Genomic DNA, 23021 nt, shown 5'->3' on the forward strand with positions numbered 1-23021 from the left:
CTGCTGTCCTGTGCAGTCTCTGTCTCTGCCTGTCTGCCACCTCTGAGGAGCAGTCACTGTCTGCTTCCTGCGCTGACATTCCTGGGGGGGTCTGCTGTCCTGTGCAGTCTCTGTCTCTGCCTGTCTGCCACCTCTGAGGAGCAGTCACTGTCTGCTTCCTGCTCTGATACTGCTGGAGTGGTCTGCCATCTTGTGCAGTCTCTTTCTCTGCCTGTCCGCCACCTCCGAGGAGCAGTCACTGTCTGCTTCCTGCGCTGACATTGCTGGGGGGCTCTGCTGTCCTGTGCAGTCTCTTTCTTTGCCTGTCTGCCACCTCTGAGGAGCAATCACTGTCTGCTTCCTGCGCTGACATTGCTGGGGGGCTCTGCCATCCTGTGCAGTCTCTGTCTCTGCCTGTCCGCCACCTCTGAGGAGCAGTCACTGTCTGCTTTGTGCGCTGACATTGCTGGGGTGGTCTGCCATCCTGTGCAGTCTCTGTCTCTGCCTGTCTGCCACCTCTGAGGAGCAGTCACTGTCTGCTTGGTGCGCTGACATTGCTGGGGTGGTCTGCCATCCTGTGCAGTCTCTGTCTCTGCCTGTCTGCCACCTCTGAGGAGCAGTCACTGTCTGCTTCCTGCGCTGACATTGCTGGGGTGGTCTGCCATCCTGTGCAGTCTCTGTCTCTGCCTGTCAGCCACCTCTGAGGAGCAGTCATTGTCTGCTTGGTGCGCTGACATGGCTGGGGGGCTCTGCTGTCCTGTGCAGTCTCTGTCTCTGCCTGTCTGCCACCTCCGATTAGCAGTCACTGTCTGCTTCCTGCGCTGACATTGCTGGGGGGCTCTGCCATCCTGTGCAGTCTCTGTCTCTGCCTGTCTGCCACCTCGGAGGAGCAGTCACTGTCTGCTTGGTGCGCTGACATTGCTGGGGGGCTCTGCCATCCTGTGCAGTCTCTGTCTCTGCCTGTCCGCCACCTCTGAGGAGCAGTCACTGTCTGCTTCCTGCGCTGACATTGCTGGGGGGCTCTGCCATCCTGTGCAGTCTCTTTCTTTGCCTGTCTGCCACCTCTGAGGAGCAGTCACTGTCTGCTTCCTGCGCTGACATTGCTGGGGTGGTCTGCCATCCTTTGCAGTCTCTGTCTCTGCCTGTCTGCCACCTCTGAGGAGCAGTCACTGTCTGCTTGGTGCGCTGACATTGCTGGGGGGCTCTGCTGTCCTGTGCAGTCTCTTTCTTTGCCTGTCTGCCACCTCGGAGGAGCAGTCACTGTCTGCTTCCTGCGCTGACATTGCTGGGGGGTCTGCTGTCCTGTGCAGTCTCTGTCTCTGCCTGACTGCCACCTCTGAGGAGCAGTCACTGTCTGCTTCCTGCGCTGACATTGCTGGGGTGGTCTGCCATCCTTTGCAGTCTCTGTCTCTGCCTATCTGCCACCTCTGAGGAGCAGTCACTGTCTGCTTGGTGCGCTGACATTGCTGGGGGGCTCTGCTGTCCTGTGCAGTCTCTGTCTCTGCCTGTCTGCCACCTCTGAGGAGCAGTCATTGTCTGCTTGGTGCGCTGACATTGCTGGGGGGCTCTGCCATCCTGTGCAGTCTCTGTCTCTGCCTGTCTGCCACCTCTGAGGAGCAGTCATTGTCTGCTTGGTGCGCTGACATTGCTGGGGGGCTCTGCTGTCCTGTGCAGTCTCTGTCTCTGCCTGTCCGCCACCTCTGAGGAGCAGTCACTGTCTGCTTCCTGCGCTGACATTGCTGGGGGGCTCTGCTGTCCTGTGCAGTCTCTGTCTCTGCCTGTCCGCCACCTTTGAGGAGCAGTCACTGTCTGCTTCCTGCCCTGACATTGCTGGGGTGGGTCTGCTGTCCTGTGCAGTCTCTGTCTCTGCTTGTCCGCCACCTCTGAGGAGCAGTCACTGTCTGCTTCCTGCGCTGACATTGCTGGGGGGCTCTGCTGTCCTGTGCAGTCTCTGTCTCTGCCTGTCCGCCACCTCTGAGGAGCAGTCACTGTCTGCTTGGTGCGCTGACATTGCTGGGGGGCTCTGCCATCCTGTGCAGTCTCTGTCTCTGCCTGTCCGCCACCTCTGAGGAGCAGTCACTGTCTGCTTCCTGCGCTGACATTGCTGGGGTGGGTCTGCTGTCCTGTGCAGTCTCTGTCTCTGCCTGTCCGCCACCTCTGAGGAGCAGTCACTGTCTGCTTGGTGCGCTGACATTGCTGGGGTGCTCTGCCATCCTGTGCAGTCTCTGTCTCTGCCTGTCCGCCACCTCTGAGGAGCAGTCACTGTCTGCTTCCTGCGCTGACATTGCTGGGGTGGGTCTGCTGTCCTGTGTAGTCTCTGTCTCTGCCTGTCCGCCACCTCTGAGGAGCAGTCACTGTCTGCTTGGTGCGCTGACATTGCTGGGGGCCTCTGCCATCCTGTGCAGTCTCTGTCTCTGCCTGTCCGCCACCTCTGAGGAGCAGTCACTGTCTGCTTCCTGCGCTGACATTGCTGGGGGGCTCTGCCATCCTGTGCAGTCTCTGTCTCTGCCTGTCCGCCACCTCTGAGGAGCAGTCACTGTCTGCTTCCTGCGCTGACATTGCTGGGGGGCTCTGCCATCCTGTGCAGTCTCTGTCTCTGCCTGTCCGCCACCTCTGAGGAGCAGTCACTGTCTGCTTCCTGCGCTGACATTGCTGGGGTGGTCTGCCATCCTGTGCAGTCTCTGTGTCTGCCTGTCCGCCACCTCTGAGGAGCAGTCACTGTCGGCATCCTGCTCTGATACTGCTGGGGGGCTCTGCTGTCCTGTGCAGTCTCTGTCTCTGCCTGTCCGCCACCTCTGAAGAGCAGTCACTGTCTGCTTCCTGCGCTGACATTGCTGGGGTGGTCTGCTGTCCTGTGCAGTCTCTTTCTCTGCCTGTCCGCCACCTCTGAGGAGCAGTCACAGCCTGCTTCCTGCGCTGACATTGCTGGGGTGGTCTGCCATCCTGTGCAGTCTCTGTCTCTGCCTGTCTGCCACCTCTGAGGAGCAGTCATTGTCTGCTTGGTGCGCTGACATTGCTGGGGGGGTCTGCTGTCCTGTGCAGTCTCTTTCTCTGCCTGTCCGCCACCTCTGAGGAGCAGTCACTGTCTGCTTCCTGCGCTGACATTGCTGGGGTGGTCTGCCATCCTGTGCAGTCTCTGTCTCTGCCTGTCTGCCACCTCTGAGGAGCAGTCATTGTCTGCTTGGTGCGCTGACATTGCTGGGGGGCTCTGCTGTCCTGTGCAGTCTCTGTCTCTGCCTGTCCGCCACCTCTGAGGAGCAGTCACTGTCTGCTTCCTGCGCTGACATTGCTGGGGGGCTCTGCTGTCCTGTGCAGTCTCTGTCTCTGCCTGTCCGCCACCTCTGAGGAGCAGTCACTGTCTGCTTCCTGCGCTGACATTGCTGGGGGGGTCTGCTGTCCTGTGCAGTCTCTGTCTCTGCCTGTCCGCCACCTCTGAGGAGCAGTCACTGTCTGCTTCCTGCGCTGACATTGCTGGGGGGCTCTGCTGTCCTGTGCAGTCTCTGTCTCTGCCTGTCCGCCACCTCTGAGGAGCAGTCACTGTCTGCTTGGTGCGCTGACATTGCTGGGGTGGTCTGCCATCCTGTGCAGTCTCTGTCTCTGCCTGTCTGCCAACTCTGAGGAGCAGTCACTGTCTGCTTCCTGCGCTGACATTGCTGGGGGGCTCTGCTGTCCTGTGCAGTCTCTGTCTCTGCCTGTCCGCCACCTCTGAGGAGCAGTCACTGTCTGCTTCCTGCGCTGACATTGCTGGGGGGTCTGCTGTCCTGTGCAGTCTCTGTCTCTGCCTGTCCGCCACCTCTGAGGAGCAGTCACTGTCTGCTTCCTGCGCTGACATTGCTGGGGGGCTCTGCTGTCCTGTGCAGTCTCTGTCTCTGCCTGTCCGCCACCTCTGAGGAGCAGTCACTGTCTGCTTCCTGCGCTGACATTGCTGGGGGGCTCTGCTGTCCTGTGCAGTCTCTTTCTCTGCCTGTCCGCCACCTCTGAGGAGCAGTCACTGTCTGCTTGGTGCGCTGACATTGCTGGGGGGCTCTGCCATCCTGTGCAGTCTCTGTCTCTGCCTGTCCGCCATCTCTGAGGAGCAGTCACTGTCTGCTTCCTGCGCTGACATTGCTGGGGGGCTCTGCCATCCTGTGCAGTCTCTTTCTCTGCCTGTCCGCCACCTCTTAGGAGCAGTCACTGTCTGCTTCCTGCGCTGACATTGCTGGGGTGGTCTGCTGTCCTGTGCAGTCTCTTTCTCTGCCTGTCCGCCACCTCTTAGGAGCAGTCACTGTCTGCTTCCTGCGCTGACATTGCTGGGGTGGTCTGCTGTCCTGTGCAGTCTCTGTCTCTGCCTGTCCGCCACCTCTGAGGAGCAGTCACTGTCTGCTTCCTGCGCTGACATTGCTGGGGGGCTCTGCCATCCTGTGCAGTCTCTGTCTCTGCCTGTCCGCCACCTCTGAGGAGCAGTCACTGTCTGCTTCCTGCGCTGACATTGCTGGGGGGCTCTGCCATCCTGTGCACTCTCTGTCTCTGCCTGTCCGCCACCTCTGAGGAGCAGTCACTGTCTGCTTCCTGCGCTGACATTGCTGGAGTGGTCTGCCATCCTGTGCAGTCTCTGTGTCTGCCTGTCCGCCATCTCTGAGGAGCAGTCACTGTCGGCTTCCTGCTCTGATACTGCTGGGGGGCTCTGCTGTCCTGTGCAGTCTCTGTCTCTGCCTGTCCGCCACCTCTGAAGAGCAGTCACTGTCTGCTTCCTGCGCTGACATTGCTGGGGGGGTCTGCTGTCCTGTGCAGTCTCTTTCTCTGCCTGTCCGCCACCTCTGAGGAGCAGTCACAGCCTGCTTCCTGCGCTGACATTTCTGGGGTGGTCTGCCATCCTGTGCAGTCTCTGTCTCTGCCTGTCTGCCACCTCTGAGGAGCAGTCATTGTCTGCTTGGTGCGCTGACATTGCTGGGGGGCTCTGCTGTCCTGTGCAGTCTCTGTCTCTGCCTGTCCGCCACCTCTGAGGAGCAGTCACTGTCTGCTTCCTGCGCTGACATTGCTGGGGGGCTCTGCTGTCCTGTGCAGTCTCTGTCTCTGCCTGTCCGCCACCTCTGAGGAGCAGTCACTGTCTGCTTCCTGCGCTGACATTGCTGGGGGGGTCTGCTGTCCTGTGCAGTCTCTGTCTCTGCCTGTCCGCCACCTCTGAGGAGCAGTCACTGTCTGCTTCCTGCGCTGACATTGCTGGGGGTCTCTGCTGTCCTGTGCAGTCTCTGTCTCTGCCTGTCCGCCACCTCTGAGGAGCAGTCACTGTCTGCTTGGTGCGCTGACATTGCTGGGGGGCTCTGCTGTCCTGTGCAGTCTCTGTCTCTGCCTGTCCGCCACCTCTGAGGAGCAGTCACTGTCTGCTTCCTGCGCTGACATTGCTGGGGGGCTCTGCTGTCCTGTGCAGTCTCTGTCTCTGCCTGTCCGCCACCTCTGAGGAGCAGTCACTGTCTGCTTCCTGCGCTGACATTGCTGGGGGGTCTGCTGTCCTGTGCAGTCTCTGTCTCTGCCTGTCCGCCACCTCTGAGGAGCAGTCACTGTCTGCTTCCTGCGCTGACATTGCTGGGGGGCTCTGCTGTCCTGTGCAGTCTCTGTCTCTGCCTGTCCGCCACCTCTGAGGAGCAGTCACTGTCTGCTTCCTGCGCTGACATTGCTGGGGGGCTCTGCTGTCCTGTGCAGTCTCTGTCTCTGCCTGTCCGCCACCTCTGAGGAGCAGTCACTGTCTGCTTCCTGCGCTGACATTGCTGGGGGGTCTGCTGTCCTGTGCAGTCTCTGTCTCTGCCTGTCCGTCACCTCTGAGGAGCAGTCACTGTCTGCTTCCTGCGCTGACATTGCTGGGGGGCTCTGCTGTCCTGTGCAGTCTCTGTCTCTGCCTGTCCGCCACCTCTGAGGAGCAGTCACTGTCTGCTTCCTGCGCTGACATTGCTGGGGGGTCTGCTGTCCTGTGCAGTCTCTGTCTCTGCCTGTCCGCCACCTCTGAGGAGCAGTCACTGTCTGCTTCCTGCGCTGACATTGCTGGGGGGCTCTGCTGTCCTGTGCAGTCTCTGTCTCTGCCTGTCCGCCACCTCTGAGGAGCAGTCACTGTCTGCTTCCTGCGCTGACATTGCTGGGGGGCTCTGCTGTCCTGTGCAGTCTCTTTCTCTGCCTGTCCGCCACCTCTGAGGAGCAGTCACTGTCTGCTTGGTGCGCTGACATTGCTGGGGGGCTCTGCCATCCTGTGCAGTCTCTGTCTCTGCCTGTCCGCCATCTCTGAGGAGCAGTCACTGTCTGCTTCCTGCGCTGACATTGCTGGGGGGCTCTGCCATCCTGTGCAGTCTCTTTCTCTGCCTGTCCGCCACCTCTGAGGAGAAGTCACTGTCTGCTTCCTGCGCTGACATTGCTGGGGTGGTCTGCTGTCCTGTGCAGTCTCTTTCTCTGCCTGTCCGCCACCTCTGAGGAGCAGTCACTGTCTGCTTCCTGCGCTGACATTGCTGGGGTGGTCTGCTGTCCTGTGCAGTCTCTGTCTCTGCCTGTCCGCCACCTCTGAGGAGCAGTCACTGTCTGCTTGGTGCGCTGACATTGCTGGGGGGCTCTGCTGTCCTGTGCAGTCTCTGTCTCTGCCTGTCCGCCACCTCTGAGGAGCAGTCACTGTCTGCTTGGTGCGCTGACATTGCTGGGGGGCTCTGCCATCCTGTGCAGTCTCTGTCTCTGCCTGTCTGCCACCTCTGAGGAGCAGTCACTGTCTGCTTCCTGCGCTGACATTGCTGGGGTGGTCTGCTGTCCTGTGCAGTCTCTGTCTCTGCCTGTCCGCCACCTCTGAGGAGCAGTCACTGTCTGCTTCCTGCGCTGACATTGCTGGGGGGCTCTGCCATCCTGTGCAGTCTCTGTCTCTGCCTGTCCGCCACCTCTGAGGAGCAGTCACTGTCTGCTTCCTGCGCTGACATTGCTGGGGGGCTCTGCCATCCTGTGCAGTCTCTGTCTCTGCCTGTCCGCCACCTCTGAGGAGCAGTCACTGTCTGCTTCCTGCGCTGACATTGCTGGGGGGTCTGCTGTCCTGTGTAGTCTCTGTCTCTGCCTGTCTGCCACCTCTGAGGAGCAGTCACTGTCTGCTTGGTGCGCTGACATTGCTGGGGGGCTCTGCCATCCTGTGCAGTCTCTGTCTCTGCCTGTCCGCCACCTCTGAGGAGCAGTCACTGTCTGCTTCCTGCGCTGACATTGCTGGGGTGGTCTGCTGTCCTGTGCAGTCTCTGTCTCTGCCTGTCCGCCACCTCTGAGGAGCATTCACTGTCTGCTTCCTGCGCTGACATTGCTGGGGTGGTCTGCTGTCCTGTGCAGTCTCTGTCTCTGCCTGTCCGCCACCTCTGAGGAGCAGTCACTGTCTGCTTCCTGCGCTGACATTGCTGGGGGGCTCTGCTGTCCTGTGTAATGCAGGTGTCAGAATACAACGCGCAGAGTCACAAAATGAGGGCAGTAAAATAGCTATAAATAACAATTTATATATATATATACATAAAACAATGCTGACAGGGATTGCAACACGGGTTAGTAATGAGAACAAGAACAAATACTTATGAAATAGCAATAAAATCCTTCTCTAAAATACTGTATCCTGCCCAAATATGGGATTAGCACTGAAGTCCATTGGTTCTGCAGATGGCCGTAGCGGGGGTCTCCGGTTATTCCCGCTAGGCCTTTAAGTCTTTTTCTGACAAAGTCAATCAGATCCCGTTTGGCTTGTCCCACCTCACCCGTCCACCTCCCAACCTGATTCCCTAAACCCGATAGTTCCCGGTACGGTGAGGGAGCGGTTTCAGTGACCACCCTGTTCAGTGATGACGCTCGTCGGGTCCTACTGACGAGATCTCTCCGGCACGACTCATTTCTATCCTCTCTTTGTCCTGTCAGTCGGGGCGGTTTACCACGTCGTGGGTAGGGGGGTCTTGTACATTTCCTTAATGTCGTATCCAAGTCCCGGTCCTCTTCCATAGCCGTGACACCCGAGGGACCGCTGCGCTGAATCCCGCGCTCGTTCACCGGCAGCCGCCCGTCTTGCCTTACAGGTCTCTCACCCCTGGTCTCTCTCGCTGGTTCCTTCAGCGCGTCCGGCCTGCGTCACGTCTCTCTCCCTGTGTCTGGCGCTGAAATCACCTCAGGCACTGCGCCCTCGACCATTACATGTTAAAATCCTTTGTTGTAGGTCACCTGAAACTTGAAATGCTCACCACATGGCGCTCTTTCTCCTTATTACATACAGTGGTGGCCAAAAGTATTAGCACCCCTGCAATTCTGTCAGATAATACTCAGTTTCTTCCTGAAAATGGTTGCAATCACAAATTCTTTGGTCTTATTCTCTTCATTTAATTTGTCTTCAATGAAAAAAACACAAAAAGAATTGTCCTAAAGCCAAATTGGATATAATTCCACACCAAACCTAAAAAAGGGGGTGGACAGAAGTATTGGCACCCTTTGAAAAATCATGTGATGCTTCTGTAATTGGTGTAATTAACAGCACCTGTAACTTACCTGTGGCACCTAACAGCTGTTGGCAATAACTAAATCACACTTGCAGCCAGTTAACATGGATTAAAGTTGACTCAACCTCTGTCCTGTGTCCTTGTGTGACCACATTGAGCATGGAGAAAAGAAAGAAGACCAAAGAACTGTCTGAGGACTTGAGAAACCAAATTGTGAGGAAGCATGAGCAATCTCAAGGCTACAAGTCCATCTCCAAAGACCTGAATGTTCCTGTGTCTTCCGTGCGCAGTGTCATCAAGAAGTGTAAAGCCCATGGTACTGTGGCTAACCTCCCTAGATGTGGACGGAAAAGAAAAACTGACGAGAGATTTCAACGCAAGATTGTGCGGATGGTGGATAAAGAACCTCGACTAATATCCAAACAAGTTCAAGCTGTCCTGCAGTCCGAGGGTACAACAGTGTCAACCCGTACTATCCGTCGGCGTCTGAATGAAAAGGGACTGTATGGTAGGATACCCAGGGAGACCCCACTTCTTACCCCGAGAAATAAAAAAGCCAGGCTGGAGTTTGCCAAAACTTACCTGAGAAAGCCTAAAACGTTTTGGAAGAATGTTCTCTGGTCAGATGAGACAAAAGTCGAGCTTTTTGGGAAAAAGCATCAACATAGAGTGTACAGGAAAAAAAAAGAGGCATTCAAAGAAAAGAACACGGTCCCTACAGTCAAACATGGCGGAGGTTCCCTGATGTTTTGGGGTTGCTTTGCTGCCTCTGGCACTGGACTGCTTGACCGTGTGCATGGCATTATGAAGTCTGAAGACTACCAACAAATTTTGCAGCATAATGTAGGGCCCAGTGTGAGAAAGCTGGGTCTCCCTCAGAGGTCATGGGTCTTCCAGCAGGACAATGACCCAAAACACACTTCCAAAAGCACTATAAAATGGTGTGAGAGAAAGCACTGGAGACTTCTAAGGTGGGCAGCAATGAGTCCAGACCTGAATCCCATAGAACACCTGTGGAGAGATCTCAAAATGGCAGTTTGGAGAAGGCAGCCTTCAAATATCAGGGACCTGGAGCAGTTTGCCACAGAAGAATGGTCTACAATTCCAGCAGAGCATTGTAAGAAACTCATTGATGGTTACCGGAAGCGCTTGTTCCCAGTTATTTTGGCTAAAGGTTGTGCAACCAAGTATTAGGCTGAGGGTGCCAATACTTTTGTCCGGCCCATTTTTGGAGTTTTGTGTGAAATGATCAATGATTTGATTTTTGCTTCATTCTCTTTTGTGTTTTTTCCTTGCAAGCAAATTAAATGAAGATAATAAGACCAAAGAATTTGTGATTGCAATCATTTTCAGGAAGAAACTGAGTATTATCTGACAGAATTGCAGGGGTGCCAATACTTTTGGCCACCACTGTACATCTCGCACTGATTCTCTGAAAGACTTTTCTCCTTCTATTACATTGTCTCTGTCTCTGCCTGACCGCCACCTCTGTGGAGCAGTTACAGTCTGCTTCCTGCTCTGACATTGCTGGGGTCTCTGCTGTCCTGTGCAGTCTTTTTCTCTGCCTGGCCGCCACCTCTGAGGAGCTGTCACAGTCTGCTTCCTGCTCTGACATTGCTGGGGTGGTCTGCCATCCTGTGCAGTCTTTTTCCGCACCTGTCACTCTGCCTGACAGCCACCGCCGAGGAGCAGTCACAGTCTGCTTTCTGCTCTGACATTGCTGGGGTCTCTGCTGTCCTGTGCAGTCTCTTTCTCTGCCTGTCCGCCACCTCTGAGGAGCCGTCACAGTCTGCTTCCTGCTCTGATACTGCTGGGGTGGTCTTCCATCCTCTGCAGTCTCTTTCTCTGCCTGTCCGCCACCTCCGAGGAGCAGTCACAGTCTGCTTCCTGCTCTGATACTGCTGGGGAGGTCTATAATCCTGTGCAGTCTCTTTCTCTGCCTGGCCGCCACCTCTGAGGAGCAGTCACAGTCTGCTTCCTGCTCTGATACTGCTGGGGGGGTCTGCCATCCTGTGCAGTCTCTTTCTGCACCTGTCACTCTGCCTGGCCGCCACCTCCGAGGAGCAGTCACAGCCTGATTTCTGCTCTGACATGGCTGGTGGGGTCTGCTGTCCTGTACAGTCTCTTTCTCTGCCTGGCCGCCACCTCTGAGGAGCAGTCACAGTCTGCTTCCTACTCTGATACTGCTGGGGAGGTCTATAATCCTGTGCAGTCTCTTTCTCTGCCTGGCCGCCACCTCTGAGGAGCAGTCACAGTCTGCTTCCTGCTCTGATACTGCTGGGGTGGTCTGCTGTCCTGTGCAGTCTCTTTCTGCACCTGTCACTCTGCCTGGCCGCCACCTCCGAGGAGCAGTCACAGTCTGCTTTCTGCTCTGACATGGCTGGTGGGGTCTGCTGTGCTGTCCTGTGCAGTCTCTTTCTCTGCCTGGCCACCACCTCCGAGGAGCAGTCACAGTCTGCTTTCTGCACTGACATGGCTGGGGGGGTCTGCTGTCCTGTGCAGTCTCTTTCTCTGCATGGCCACCACCTCCGAGGAGCAGTCACAGTCTGCTTTCTGCACTGACATGGCTGGGGGGGTCTGCTGTCCGGTGCAGTCTCTGTCTCTGCCTGACCACCACCTCTGAGGAGTAGTCACAGTCTGCTTTCTGCTCTGATACTGCTGGTGAGGTCTGCTGTCCTGTGCAGTCTCTTTCTCTGCCTGGCCGCCACCTCTGAGGAGCAGTCACAGTCTGCTTCCTGCTCTGACATTGCTGGGGTGGTCTGCCATCCTGTGCAGTCCTTTTCTGCACATGTCACTCTGCCTGACCACCACCTCCGAGGAGCAGTCACAGTCTGCTTTCTGCTCTGACATTGCTGGGGGCTCTGCTGTCCTGTGCAGTCTCTTTCTCTGCCTGTCTGCCACCTCTGAGGAGCAGTCACAGTCTGCTTCCTGCTCTGATACTGCTGGGGAGGTCTGTAATCCTGTGCAGTCTCTTTCTCTGCCTGGCCACCACTTCTGAGGAGCAGTCACAGTCTGCTTCCTGCTCTGATACTGCTGGGGTGGTCTGCTGTCCTGTGCAGTCTCTTTCTGCACCTGTCACTCTGCCTGGCCGCGACCTCCGAGGAGCAGTCACAGTCTGCTTTCTGCTCTGACATGGCTGGTGGAGTCTGCTGTCCTGTGCAGTCTCTTTCTCTGCCTGGCCGCCACCTCTGTGGAGCAGTCACAGTCTGCCTTCTGCTCTGACATTGCTGGTGGGGTCTGCTGTCCTGTGCAGTCTCTTTCTCTGCCTGCCCACCACCTCCGAGGAGCAGTCACAGCCTGCTTTCTGCTCTGACATGGCTGGTGGGGTCTGCTGTCCTGTGCAGTCTCTTTCTCTGCCTGGCCGCCACCTCTGTGGAGCAGTCACAGTCTGCCTTCTGCTCTGACATTGCTGGTGGGGTCTGCTGTCCTGTGCAGTCTCTTTTTCTGCCTGGCCACCACCTCCGATGAGCAGTCACAGTCTGCTTTCTGCTCTGACATTGCTGGGGGGATCTGCTTTTCTGTGCGGTCTCTATCTCTGCCTGGCCACCACCTCCGAGGAGCAGTCACAGCCTGCTTTCTGCTCTGACATGGCTGGTGGGGTCTGCTGTCCTGTGAAGTCTCTGTCACTGCCTGGCCGCCACCTCCGAGGAGCAGTCACAGTCTGCTTTCTGCTCTGACATGGCTGGTGGGGTCTGCTGTCCTGTGTAGTCTCTTTCTCTGCCTGGCCGCCACCTCCGAGGAGCAGTCACAGTCTGCTTTCTGCTCTGACATGGCTGGTGGGGTCTGCTGTCCTGTGCAGTCTCTGTCTCTGCCTGTCCGCCACCTCTGAGGAGCAGTCACTGTCTGCTTCCTGCGCTGACATTGCTGGGGGGCTCTGCTGTCCTGTGCAGTCTCTGTCTCTGCCTGTCCGCCACCTCTGAGGAGCAGTCACTGTCTGCTTCCTGCGCTGACATTGCTGGGGTGGTCTGCCATCCTGTGCAGTCTCTGTCTCTGCCTGTCCGCCACCTCTGAGGAGCAGTCACTGTCTGCTTCCTGCGCTGACATTGCTGGGGGGCTCTGCTGTCCTGTGCAGTCTCTGTCTCTGCCTGTCCGCCACCTCTGAGGAGCAGTCACTGTCTGCTTCCTGCGCTGACATTGCTGGGGGGCTCTGCTGTCCTGTGCAGTCTCTGCCTCTGCCTGTCCGCCACCTCTGAGGAGCAGTCACTGTCTGCTTCCTGCGCTGACATTGCTGGGGGGCTCTGCTGTCCTGTGCAGTCTCTTTCTCTGCCTGTCCGCCACCTCTGAGGAGCAGTCACTGTCTGCTTGGTGCGCTGACATTGCTGGGGGGCTCTGCCATCCTGTGCAGTCTCTGTCTCTGCCTGTCCGCCATCTCTGAGGAGCAGTCACTGTCTGCTTCCTGCGCTGACATTGCTGGGGGGCTCTGCCATCCTGTGCAGTCTCTTTCTCTGCCTGTCCGCCACCTCTGAGGAGCAGTCACTGTCTGCTTCCTGCGCTGACATTGCTGGGGTGGTCTGCTGTCCTGTGCAGTCTCTTTCTCTGCCTGTCCGCCACCTCTGAGGAGCAGTCACTGTCTGCTTCCTGCGCTGACATTGCTGGGGTGGTCTGCTGTCCTGTGCAGTCTCTGTCTCTGCCTGTCCGCCATCTCTGAGGAGCAGTCACTGTCGGCTTCCTGCTCTGATACTGCTGGGGGGCTCTGCTGTCCTGTGCAGTCTCTGTCTCTGCCTGTCCGCCACCTCTGAAGAGCAGTCACTGTCTGCTTCCTGCGCTGACATTGCTGGGGGGGTCTGCTGTCCTGTGCAGTCTCTTTCTCTGCCTGTCCGCCACCTCTGAGGAGCAGTCACAGCCTGCTTCCTGCGCTGACATTGCTGGGGTGGTCTGCCATCCTGTGCAGTCTCTGTCTCTGCCTGTCTGCCACCTCTGAGGAGCAGTCATTGTCTGCTTGGTGCGCTGACATTGCTGGGGGGGTCTGCTGTCCTGTGCAGTCTCTTTCTCTGCCTGTCCGCCACCTCTGAGGAGCAGTCACTGTCTGCTTCCTGCGCTGACATTGCTGGGGTGGTCTGCCATCCTGTGCAGTCTCTGTCTCTGCCTGTCTGCCACCTCTGAGGAGCAGTCATTGTCTGCTTGGTGCGCTGACATTGCTGGGGGGCTCTGCTGTCCTGTGCAGTCTCTGTCTCTGCCTGTCCGCCACCTCTGAGGAGCAGTCACTGTCTGCTTCCTGCGCTGACATTGCTGGGGGGCTCTGCTGTCCTGTGCAGTCTCTGTCTCTGCCTGTCCGCCACCTCTGAGGAGCAGTCACTGTCTGCTTCCTGCGCTGACATTGCTGGGGGGGTCTGTTGTCCTGTGCAGTCTCTGTCTCTGCCTGTCCGCCACCTCTGAGGAGCAGTCACTGTCTGCTTCCTGCGCTGACATTGCTGGGGGTCTCTGCTGTCCTGTGCAGTCTCTGTCTCTGCCTGTCCGCCACCTCTGAGGAGCAGTCACTGTCTGCTTGGTGCGCTGACATTGCTGGGGGGCTCTGCTGTCCTGTGCAGTCTCTGTCTCTGCCTGTCCGCCACCTCTGAGGAGCAGTCACTGTCTGCTTCCTGCGCTGACATTGCTGGGGTGGTCTGCTGTCCTGTGCAGTCTCTGTCTCTGCCTGTCCGCCACCTCTGAGGAGCAGTCACTGTCTGCTTCCTGCGCTGACATTGCTGGGGGGCTCTGCCATCCTGTGCAGTCTCTGTCTCTGCCTGTCCGCCACCTCTGAGGAGCAGTCACTGTCTGCTTCCTGCGCTGACATTGCTGGGGGGTCTGCTGTCCTGTGTAGTCTCTGTCTCTGCCTGTCTGCCACCTCTGAGGAGCAGTCACTGTCTGCTTCCTGCGCTGACATTGCTGGGGGGTCTGCTGTCCTGTGTAGTCTCTTTCTCTGCCTGTCTGCCACCTCTGAGGAGCAGTCACTGTCTGCTTCCTGCGCTGACATTGCTGGGGGGCTCTGCTGTCCTGTGTAATGCAGGTGTCAGAATACAACGCGCAGAGTCACAAAATGAGGGCAGTAAAATAGCTATAAATAACAATTTATATATATATATACATAAAACAATGCTGACAGGGATTGCAACACGGGTTAGTAATGAGAACAAGAACAAATACTTATGAAATAGCAATAAAATCCTTCTCTAAAATACTGTATCCTGCCCAAATATGGGATTAGCACTGAAGTCCATTGGTTCTGCAGATGGCCGTAGCGGGGGTCTCCGGTTATTCCCGCTAGGCCTTTAAGTCTTTTTCTGACAAAGTCAATCAGATCCCGTTTGGCTTGTCCCACCTCACCCGTCCACCTCCCAACCTGATTCCCTAAACCCGATAGTTCCCGGTACGGTGAGGGAGCGGTTTCAGTGACCACCCTGTTCAGTGATGACGCTCGTCGGGTCCTACTGACGAGATCTCTCCGGCACGACTCATTTCTATCCTCTCTTTGTCCTGTCAGTCGGGGCGGTTTACCACGTCGTGGGTAGGGGGGTCTTGTACATTTCCTTAATGTCGTATCCAAGTCCCGGTCCTCTTCCATAGCCGTGACACCCGAGGGACCGCTGCGCTGAATCCCGCGCTCGTTCACCGGCAGCCGCCCGTCTTGCCTTACAGGTCTCTCACCCCTGGTCTCTCTCGCTGGTTCCTTCAGCGCGTCCGGCCTGCGTCACGTCTCTCTCCCTGTGTCTGGCGCTGAAATCACCTCAGGCACTGCGCCCTCGACCATTACATGTTAAAATCCTTTGTTGTAGGTCACCTGAAACTTGAAATGCTCACCACATGGCGCTCTTTCTCCTTATTACATACAGTGGTGGCCAAAAGTATTAGCACCCCTGCAATTCTGTCAGATAATACTCAGTTTCTTCCTGAAAATGGTTGCAATCACAAATTCTTTGGTCTTATTCTCTTCATTTAATTTGTCTTCAATGAAAAAAACACAAAAAGAATTGTCCTAAAGCCAAATTGGATATAATTCCACACCAAACCTAAAAAAGGGGGTGGACAAAAGTATTGGCACCCTTTGAAAAATCATGTGATGCTTCTGTAATTGGTGTAATTAACAGCACCTGTAACTTACCTGTGGCACCTAACAGCTGTTGGCAATAACTAAATCACACTTGCAGCCAGTTAACATGGATTAAAGTTGACTCAACCTCTGTCCTGTGTCCTTGTGTGACCACATTGAGCATGGAGAAAAGAAAGAAGACCAAAGAACTGTCTGAGGACTTGAGAAACCAAATTGTGAGGAAGCATGAGCAATCTCAAGGCTACAAGTCCATCTCCAAAGACCTGAATGTTCCTGTGTCTTCCGTGCGCAGTGTCATCAAGAAGTGTAAAGCCCATGGTACTGTGGCTAACCTCCCTAGATGTGGACGGAAAAGAAAAACTGACGAGAGATTTCAACGCAAGATTGTGCGGATGGTGGATAAAGAACCTCGACTAATATCCAAACAAGTTCAAGCTGTCCTGCAGTCCGAGGGTACAACAGTGTCAACCCGTACTATCCGTCGGCGTCTGAATGAAAAGGGACTGTATGGTAGGATACCCAGGGAGACCCCACTTCTTACCCCGAGAAATAAAAAAGCCAGGCTGGAGTTTGCCAAAACTTACCTGAGAAAGCCTAAAACGTTTTGGAAGAATGTTCTCTGGTCAGATGAGACAAAAGTCGAGCTTTTTGGGAAAAAGCATCAACATAGAGTGTACAGGAAAAAAAAAGAGGCATTCAAAGAAAAGAACACGGTCCCTACAGTCAAACATGGCGGAGGTTCCCTGATGTTTTGGGGTTGCTTTGCTGCCTCTGGCACTGGACTGCTTGACCGTGTGCATGGCATTATGAAGTCTGAAGACTACCAACAAATTTTGCAGCATAATGTAGGGCCCAGTGTGAGAAAGCTGGGTCTCCCTCAGAGGTCATGGGTCTTCCAGCAGGACAATGACCCAAAACACACTTCCAAAAGCACTATAAAATGGTGTGAGAGAAAGCACTGGAGACTTCTAAGGTGGGCAGCAATGAGTCCAGACCTGAATCCCATAGAACACCTGTGGAGAGATCTCAAAATGGCAGTTTGGAGAAGGCAGCCTTCAAATATCAGGGACCTGGAGCAGTTTGCCACAGAAGAATGGTCTACAATTCCAGCAGAGCATTGTAAGAAACTCATTGATGGTTACCGGAAGCGCTTGTTCCCAGTTATTTTGGCTAAAGGTTGTGCAACCAAGTATTAGGCTGAGGGTGCCAATACTTTTGTCCGGCCCATTTTTGGAGTTTTGTGTGAAATGATCAATGATTTGATTTTTGCTTCATTCTCTTTTGTGTTTTTTCCTTGCAAGCAAATTAAATGAAGATAATAAGACCAAAGAATTTGTGATTGCAATCATTTTCAGGAAGAAACTGAGTATTATCTGACAGAATTGCAGGGGTGCCAATACTTTTGGCCACCACTGTACATCTCGCACTGATTCTCTGAAAGACTTTTCTCCTTCTATTACATTGTCTCTGTCTCTGCCTGACCGCCACCTCTGTGGAGCAGTTACAGTCTGCTTCCTGCTCTGACATTGCTGGGGTCTCTGCTGTCCTGTGCAGTCTTTTTCTCTGCCTGGCCGCCACCTCTGAGGAGCTGTCACAGTCTGCTTCCTGCTCTGACATTGCTGGGGTGGTCTGCCATCCTGTGCAGTCTTTTTCCGCACCTGTCACTCTGCCTGACAGCCACCGCCGAGGAGCAGTCACAGTCTGCTTTCTGCTCTGACATTGCTGGGGTCTCTGCTGTCCTGTGCAGTCTCTTTCTCTGCCTGTCCGCCACCTCTGAGGAGCCGTCACAGTCTGCTTCCTGCTCTGATACTGCTGGGGTGGTCTTCCATCCTCTGCAGTCTCTTTCTCTGCCTGTCCGCCACCTCCGAGGAGCAGTCACAGTCTGCTTCCTGCTCTGATACTGCTGGGGAGGTCTATAATCCTGTGCAGTCTCTTTCTCTGCCTGGCCGCCACCTCTGAGGAGCAGTCACAGTCTGCTTCCTGCTCTGATACTGCTGGGGGGGTCTGCCATCCTGTGCAGTCTCTTTCTGCACCTGTCACTCTGCCTGGCCGCCACCTCCGAGGAGCAGTCACAGCCTGATTTCTGCTCTGACATGGCTGGTGGGGTCTGCTGTCCTGTACAGTCTCTTTCTCTGCCTGGCCGCCACCTCTGAGGAGCAGTCACAGTCTGCTTCCTACTCTGATACTGCTGGGGAGGTCTATAATCCTGTGCAGTCTCTTTCTCTGCCTGGCCGCCACCTCTGAGGAGCAGTCACAGTCTGCTTCCTGCTCTGATACTGCTGGGGTGGTCTGCTGTCCTGTGCAGTCTCTTTCTGCACCTGTCACTCTGCCTGGCCGCCACCTCCGAGGAGCAGTCACAGTCTGCTTTCTGCTCTGACATGGCTGGTGGGGTCTGCTGTGCTGTCCTGTGCAGTCTCTTTCTCTGCCTGGCCACCACCTCCGAGGAGCAGTCACAGTCTGCTTTCTGCACTGACATGGCTGGGGGGGTCTGCTGTCCTGTGCAGTCTCTTTCTCTGCATGGCCACCACCTCCGAGGAGCAGTCACAGTCTGCTTTCTGCACTGACATGGCTGGGGGGGTCTGCTGTCCGGTGCAGTCTCTGTCTCTGCCTGACCACCACCTCTGAGGAGTAGTCACAGTCTGCTTTCTGCTCTGATACTGCTGGTGAGGTCTGCTGTCCTGTGCAGTCTCTTTCTCTGCCTGGCCGCCACCTCTGAGGAGCAGTCACAGTCTGCTTCCTGCTCTGACATTGCTGGGGTGGTCTGCCATCCTGTGCAGTCCTTTTCTGCACATGTCACTCTGCCTGACCACCACCTCCGAGGAGCAGTCACAGTCTGCTTTCTGCTCTGACATTGCTGGGGGCTCTGCTGTCCTGTGCAGTCTCTTTCTCTGCCTGTCTGCCACCTCTGAGGAGCAGTCACAGTCTGCTTCCTGCTCTGATACTGCTGGGGAGGTCTGTAATCCTGTGCAGTCTCTTTCTCTGCCTGGCCACCACTTCTGAGGAGCAGTCACAGTCTGCTTCCTGCTCTGATACTGCTGGGGTGGTCTGCTGTCCTGTGCAGTCTCTTTCTGCACCTGTCACTCTGCCTGGCCGCGACCTCCGAGGAGCAGTCACAGTCTGCTTTCTGCTCTGACATGGCTGGTGGAGTCTGCTGTCCTGTGCAGTCTCTTTCTCTGCCTGGCCGCCACCTCTGTGGAGCAGTCACAGTCTGCCTTCTGCTCTGACATTGCTGGTGGGGTCTGCTGTCCTGTGCAGTCTCTTTCTCTGCCTGCCCACCACCTCCGAGGAGCAGTCACAGCCTGCTTTCTGCTCTGACATGGCTGGTGGGGTCTGCTGTCCTGTGCAGTCTCTTTCTCTGCCTGGCCGCCACCTCTGTGGAGCAGTCACAGTCTGCCTTCTGCTCTGACATTGCTGGTGGGGTCTGCTGTCCTGTGCAGTCTCTTTTTCTGCCTGGCCACCACCTCCGATGAGCAGTCACAGTCTGCTTTCTGCTCTGACATTGCTGGGGGGATCTGCTTTTCTGTGCGGTCTCTATCTCTGCCTGGCCACCACCTCCGAGGAGCAGTCACAGCCTGCTTTCTGCTCTGACATGGCTGGTGGGGTCTGCTGTCCTGTGAAGTCTCTGTCACTGCCTGGCCGCCACCTCCGAGGAGCAGTCACAGTCTGCTTTCTGCTCTGACATGGCTGGTGGGGTCTGCTGTCCTGTGTAGTCTCTTTCTCTGCCTGGCCGCCACCTCCGAGGAGCAGTCACAGTCTGCTTCCTGCTCTGATACTGCTGGGGGGGTCTGCCATCCTGTGCAGTCTCTTTCTGCACCTGTCACTCTGCCTGGCCGCCACCTCCGAGGAGCATTCACAGTCTGCTTTCTGCTCTGACATTGATGCGGGAGTCTGCTGTCCTGTGCAGTCTCTTTCTCTGCCTGGCCACCACCTCCGAGGAGCAGTCACAGTCTGCTTTCTGCTCTGACATGGCTGGTGGGGTCTGCTGTCCTGTGCAGTCCCTTTCTCTGCCTGGCCGCCACCTCTGAGGAGCAGTCACTGTCTGCTTCCTGCTCTGATACTGCTGGGGGGGTCTGCCATCCTGTGCAGTCTCTTTCTGCACCTGTCACTCTGCCTGGCCGCCACCTCTGAGGAGCAGTCACAGCCTGCTTTCTGCTCTGACATGGCTGGTGGGGTCTGCAGTCCTGTGCAGTCCCTTTCTCTGCCTGGCCGCCACCTCTGAGGAGCAGTCACTGTCTGCTTCCTGCTCTGACATGGCTGGTGGGGTCTGCTGTCCTGTGCAGTCTCTGTCTCTGCCTGGCCGCCTCCTCCGAGGAGCAGTCACAGTTTGCTTCCTGCTCTGACATGGCTGGTGGGGTCTGCTGTCCTGTGCAGTCTCTTTCTCTGCCTCTCCACCACCTCCGAGGAGCAGTCACAGTCTGCTTCCTGCTCTGATACTGCTGGGGGGGCCTGCTGTCCTGTGCAGTCTCTTTCTTTGCCTGGCCGCCATCTTCGAGGTGCAGTCACAGTCTGCTTTCTGCTCTGAAATGGCTGGTGGGGACTGCTGTCCTGTGCAGTCTCTTTCTCTGCCTGGCCGCCACCTCTGAGGAGCAGTCACAGTCTGCTTCCTGCTCTGATACTGCTGGGGGGGTCTGCTGTCCTGTGCAGTCTCTTTCTCTGCCTGGCCGCCACCTCTGAGGAGCAGTCACAGTCTGCTTCCTGCTCTGATACTGCTGGGGGGGGTCTGCTGTCCTGTGCAGTCTCTTTCTCTGCCTGGCCGCCACCTCCGAGGAGCAGTCACAGTCTGCTTTCTGCTCTGATACTGCTTTGGGGGGGTCTGCTGTCCTGTGCAGTCTCTTTCTCTGCCTGGCCGCCACCTCCGAGGAGCAGTCACAGTCTGCTTTCTGCTCTGATACTGCTTGGGGGGGGTCTGCTGTCCTGTGCAGTCTCTTTCTCTGCCTGGCCGCCACCTCTGAGGAGCAGTCACAGTCTGCTTCCTGCTCTGATACTGCTGGGGGGGTCTGCTGTCCTGTGCAGTCTCTTTCTCTGCCTGGCCGCCACCTCCGAGGAGCAGTTACAGTCTGCTTTCTGCTCTGACATGGCTGGTGGGGTCTGCTGTCCTGTGCAGTCTCTTTCTCTGCCTGGCCGCCACCTCTGAGGAGCAGTCACTGTCTGCTTCCTGCTCTGATACTGCTGGGGTGGTCTGCTGTCCTGTGCAGTCTCTTTCTCTGCCTGGCCACCACCTCCTAGGAGCAGTCACAGCCTGCTTTCTGCTCTGACATTGCTGGGGGGTCTGCCATCCTGTGCAGTCTCTTTCTCGGCCTGGCTGACACGTTACTTGGTCTCCACTTCGTGGTGAGCTGATGACAGTCCTTCCACTTCTTGATAACATCACTCACAGGTGATGGGGGAAGAAACGTCATGGACGGACTTGTTACCCCGGTGGCTCCTAATACATGTCCTTGCAATTCAACTGAATGAGAAATCAGGATTCAATGATTCTGAAGAGCAGCCCAATACTTTTCTCCACGGTGTGGATGTTCAGCTTTCATATCACTGACCTGTGATGGAGGCCACCACCCGCTTTATACTGGTCTTGTATTGAGGACCTACAACTTCTCTCCGTTCTGACTGTTCTCTATGTCTTGTGTTATTGCAGCCCTCCCAGCAGCAGATGATGGTGGACTTCGTGATAAGAACTTACGAGAGCAGAGACTATGACGTTGTCCGTGCGTTATTTGCAGAAGGGATGATGGACTATGTTTCCAGCACCAGCTTTTACTTGTTGAGTCTTCGTCAGGTTCACATGGTCCTCCTCGTGTCCTTCTTTACCTTCTACTTGTTCTTCAGATCCTTCTTGGTGTCTCTGTTGGTGGTGGTGGCACTTTTGGCTGGAGGTCGTCTTGCCATATTATTTGCCTTCCATAAGGGTATAGACAAAACTTACAAGACAGACTTACAGAACATAGAAGAGTCATACATGCTAAGGAAGAACTCATGCTTTTGGGTGGCAGAAGTCAATGGTCGAGTTGTTGGCATGGTGGGCGTGCAACCCGTCGAAGATTCTCCCCATGATGTGGTGTTAAGACGCTTGTCAGTGGCTAAGGAGCAGCGGCATAAGGGCATCGCCACCAGTCTCTGCAGACACGTCATTGACTTTGCTCGGCAGCGAGGATACAAACATGTGACTTTAAACACGTCAACCATACAACACGGCGCTCATCAGCTCTACCTGAACATGGGCTTCAGAAAAGTAATGGCCAAGCCGGTATCAAGTCAAATGGGAAGAATGGCAAATGTGACGGTCACCTACTACAAGTATGATGTAAAGTCAGAACCTGGGTCTGGGACGGTCTAGGGAAATTCATTATTGCATTCAATAAATTATCTTTTGCTTCCGACTATAGATCACTATGGATCCCCCCAAGACATCAATTCTACAAGGGCGCGAACTGTCACAACCCCCATTGTCAAATAGTCTAGCTGGAAACATGGCTTCTTCTTTGAGTGACCCTGCCTGCCTTGTGGTCCTGGAGCTTAATGAGTAAGGCTATGTTCACACTAGGCTTTTTTTCAGCCTTTTTTTTTCCTGCAGCAAAACCTGATCTCTTGGCAGGAAAGAAACTGCATCAAAAACACAGGTTTTGGTGCTTTTTTTGGTGCATTTTTTGGTGGGTTTTTCAGGATCCCAAAGTTCAGCTTTGCTTCCACCACAGGAGCATGAACACTGGTCACCAATGCAAGACATATGTGAAATCATATTAACCAGAATTTCAAATGTAACAGTGGGGGAAGGTGAATTGTTCAGGAATAGTTTACCTAAGACTTTGGCAGTGCATTGAGTTTGTAGGTCACTATTTATTTTCACACTTTGGTCTGCTATTCAGTAGCACAGACATTGTTCAATTTCACACCTCTGTAGGCCACAGGTATTGTTCAATCTCACACCTAGCTCAGCCAATGTTTACACTCTACACATCACTAATTTAATTAATTTGTACTATCCAAACTGCCATCTCAGTGACAAAGACAAGATGGTAAAATAACAAAAATAAATGTGTTTCACATACTGCTGTACTTGCTTATTTTCACTAAAAACACAGCATAATCTGATAGCTATGTTCACACTAGCTGTTTTTTTCAGAGTTTTTCACTACCCATTACTTCCAATGAGTGAAAAATGCTGAAAAAACACTGAAAAAGTGACATACTCTATTCTGCAAAAACCCATGCAAAGCACAAAATACTGATAAAAAAGCCAAGATGTGTGCATGAGATCTCTGGAATCTCATAGACTTTGCTGGTACTGTAAAGCTCAGCAGAAAATGTGCATAAAAAACGCATAAAAAAACGCTGAGAAAACCAAGATGTGTGAACATAGGCAGCTGCTTTGTCTTCTTGGTCACTGCCACCAGTTGCTGTGCAGCAGTTTATATGAGTTTCTCTCCAGGTTCTGTGCTCTGCATAGGCAGCAAACAAGATGACCGAGCCTGAGCAAGATAGCAATGACCCAGGTGCACTGCCCATGTTTTGCCCTCTGCAATCCGCAGAATTTAAGGGGAGAGAATTGCTGGGGGAGCTGTCCC

At 55.0% G+C, this 23021-nt stretch overlaps 1 protein-coding gene across 2 annotated transcripts in view; it reads left to right on the top strand.

Annotated features, from left to right (window-relative positions):
* LOC141164886 (probable N-acetyltransferase camello) overlaps positions 1 to 22504 on the top strand; it is a 37045-nt gene extending 14541 nt beyond the window's left edge. For both annotated transcript variants that reach the window (XM_073650584.1, XM_073650573.1), the window contains exon 2: positions 21095 to 22504. In XM_073650584.1, coding sequence (XP_073506685.1) covers positions 21110 to 21793 — 684 coding nt within the window. In that variant the 5' untranslated portion in view covers positions 21095 to 21109 and the 3' untranslated portion in view covers positions 21794 to 22504. The remainder of the gene's footprint in view (positions 1 to 21094) is intronic.
* Positions 22505 to 23021: the final 517 nt, after the last annotated feature.

Source organism: Phyllobates terribilis, unplaced genomic scaffold (assembly GCF_046119375.1).
Source record: "Phyllobates terribilis strain yellow unplaced genomic scaffold, ASM4611937v1 Scaffold_1__5_contigs__length_1240528914, whole genome shotgun sequence".
Taxonomy (NCBI): Eukaryota; Metazoa; Chordata; class Amphibia; order Anura; family Dendrobatidae; genus Phyllobates; species Phyllobates terribilis.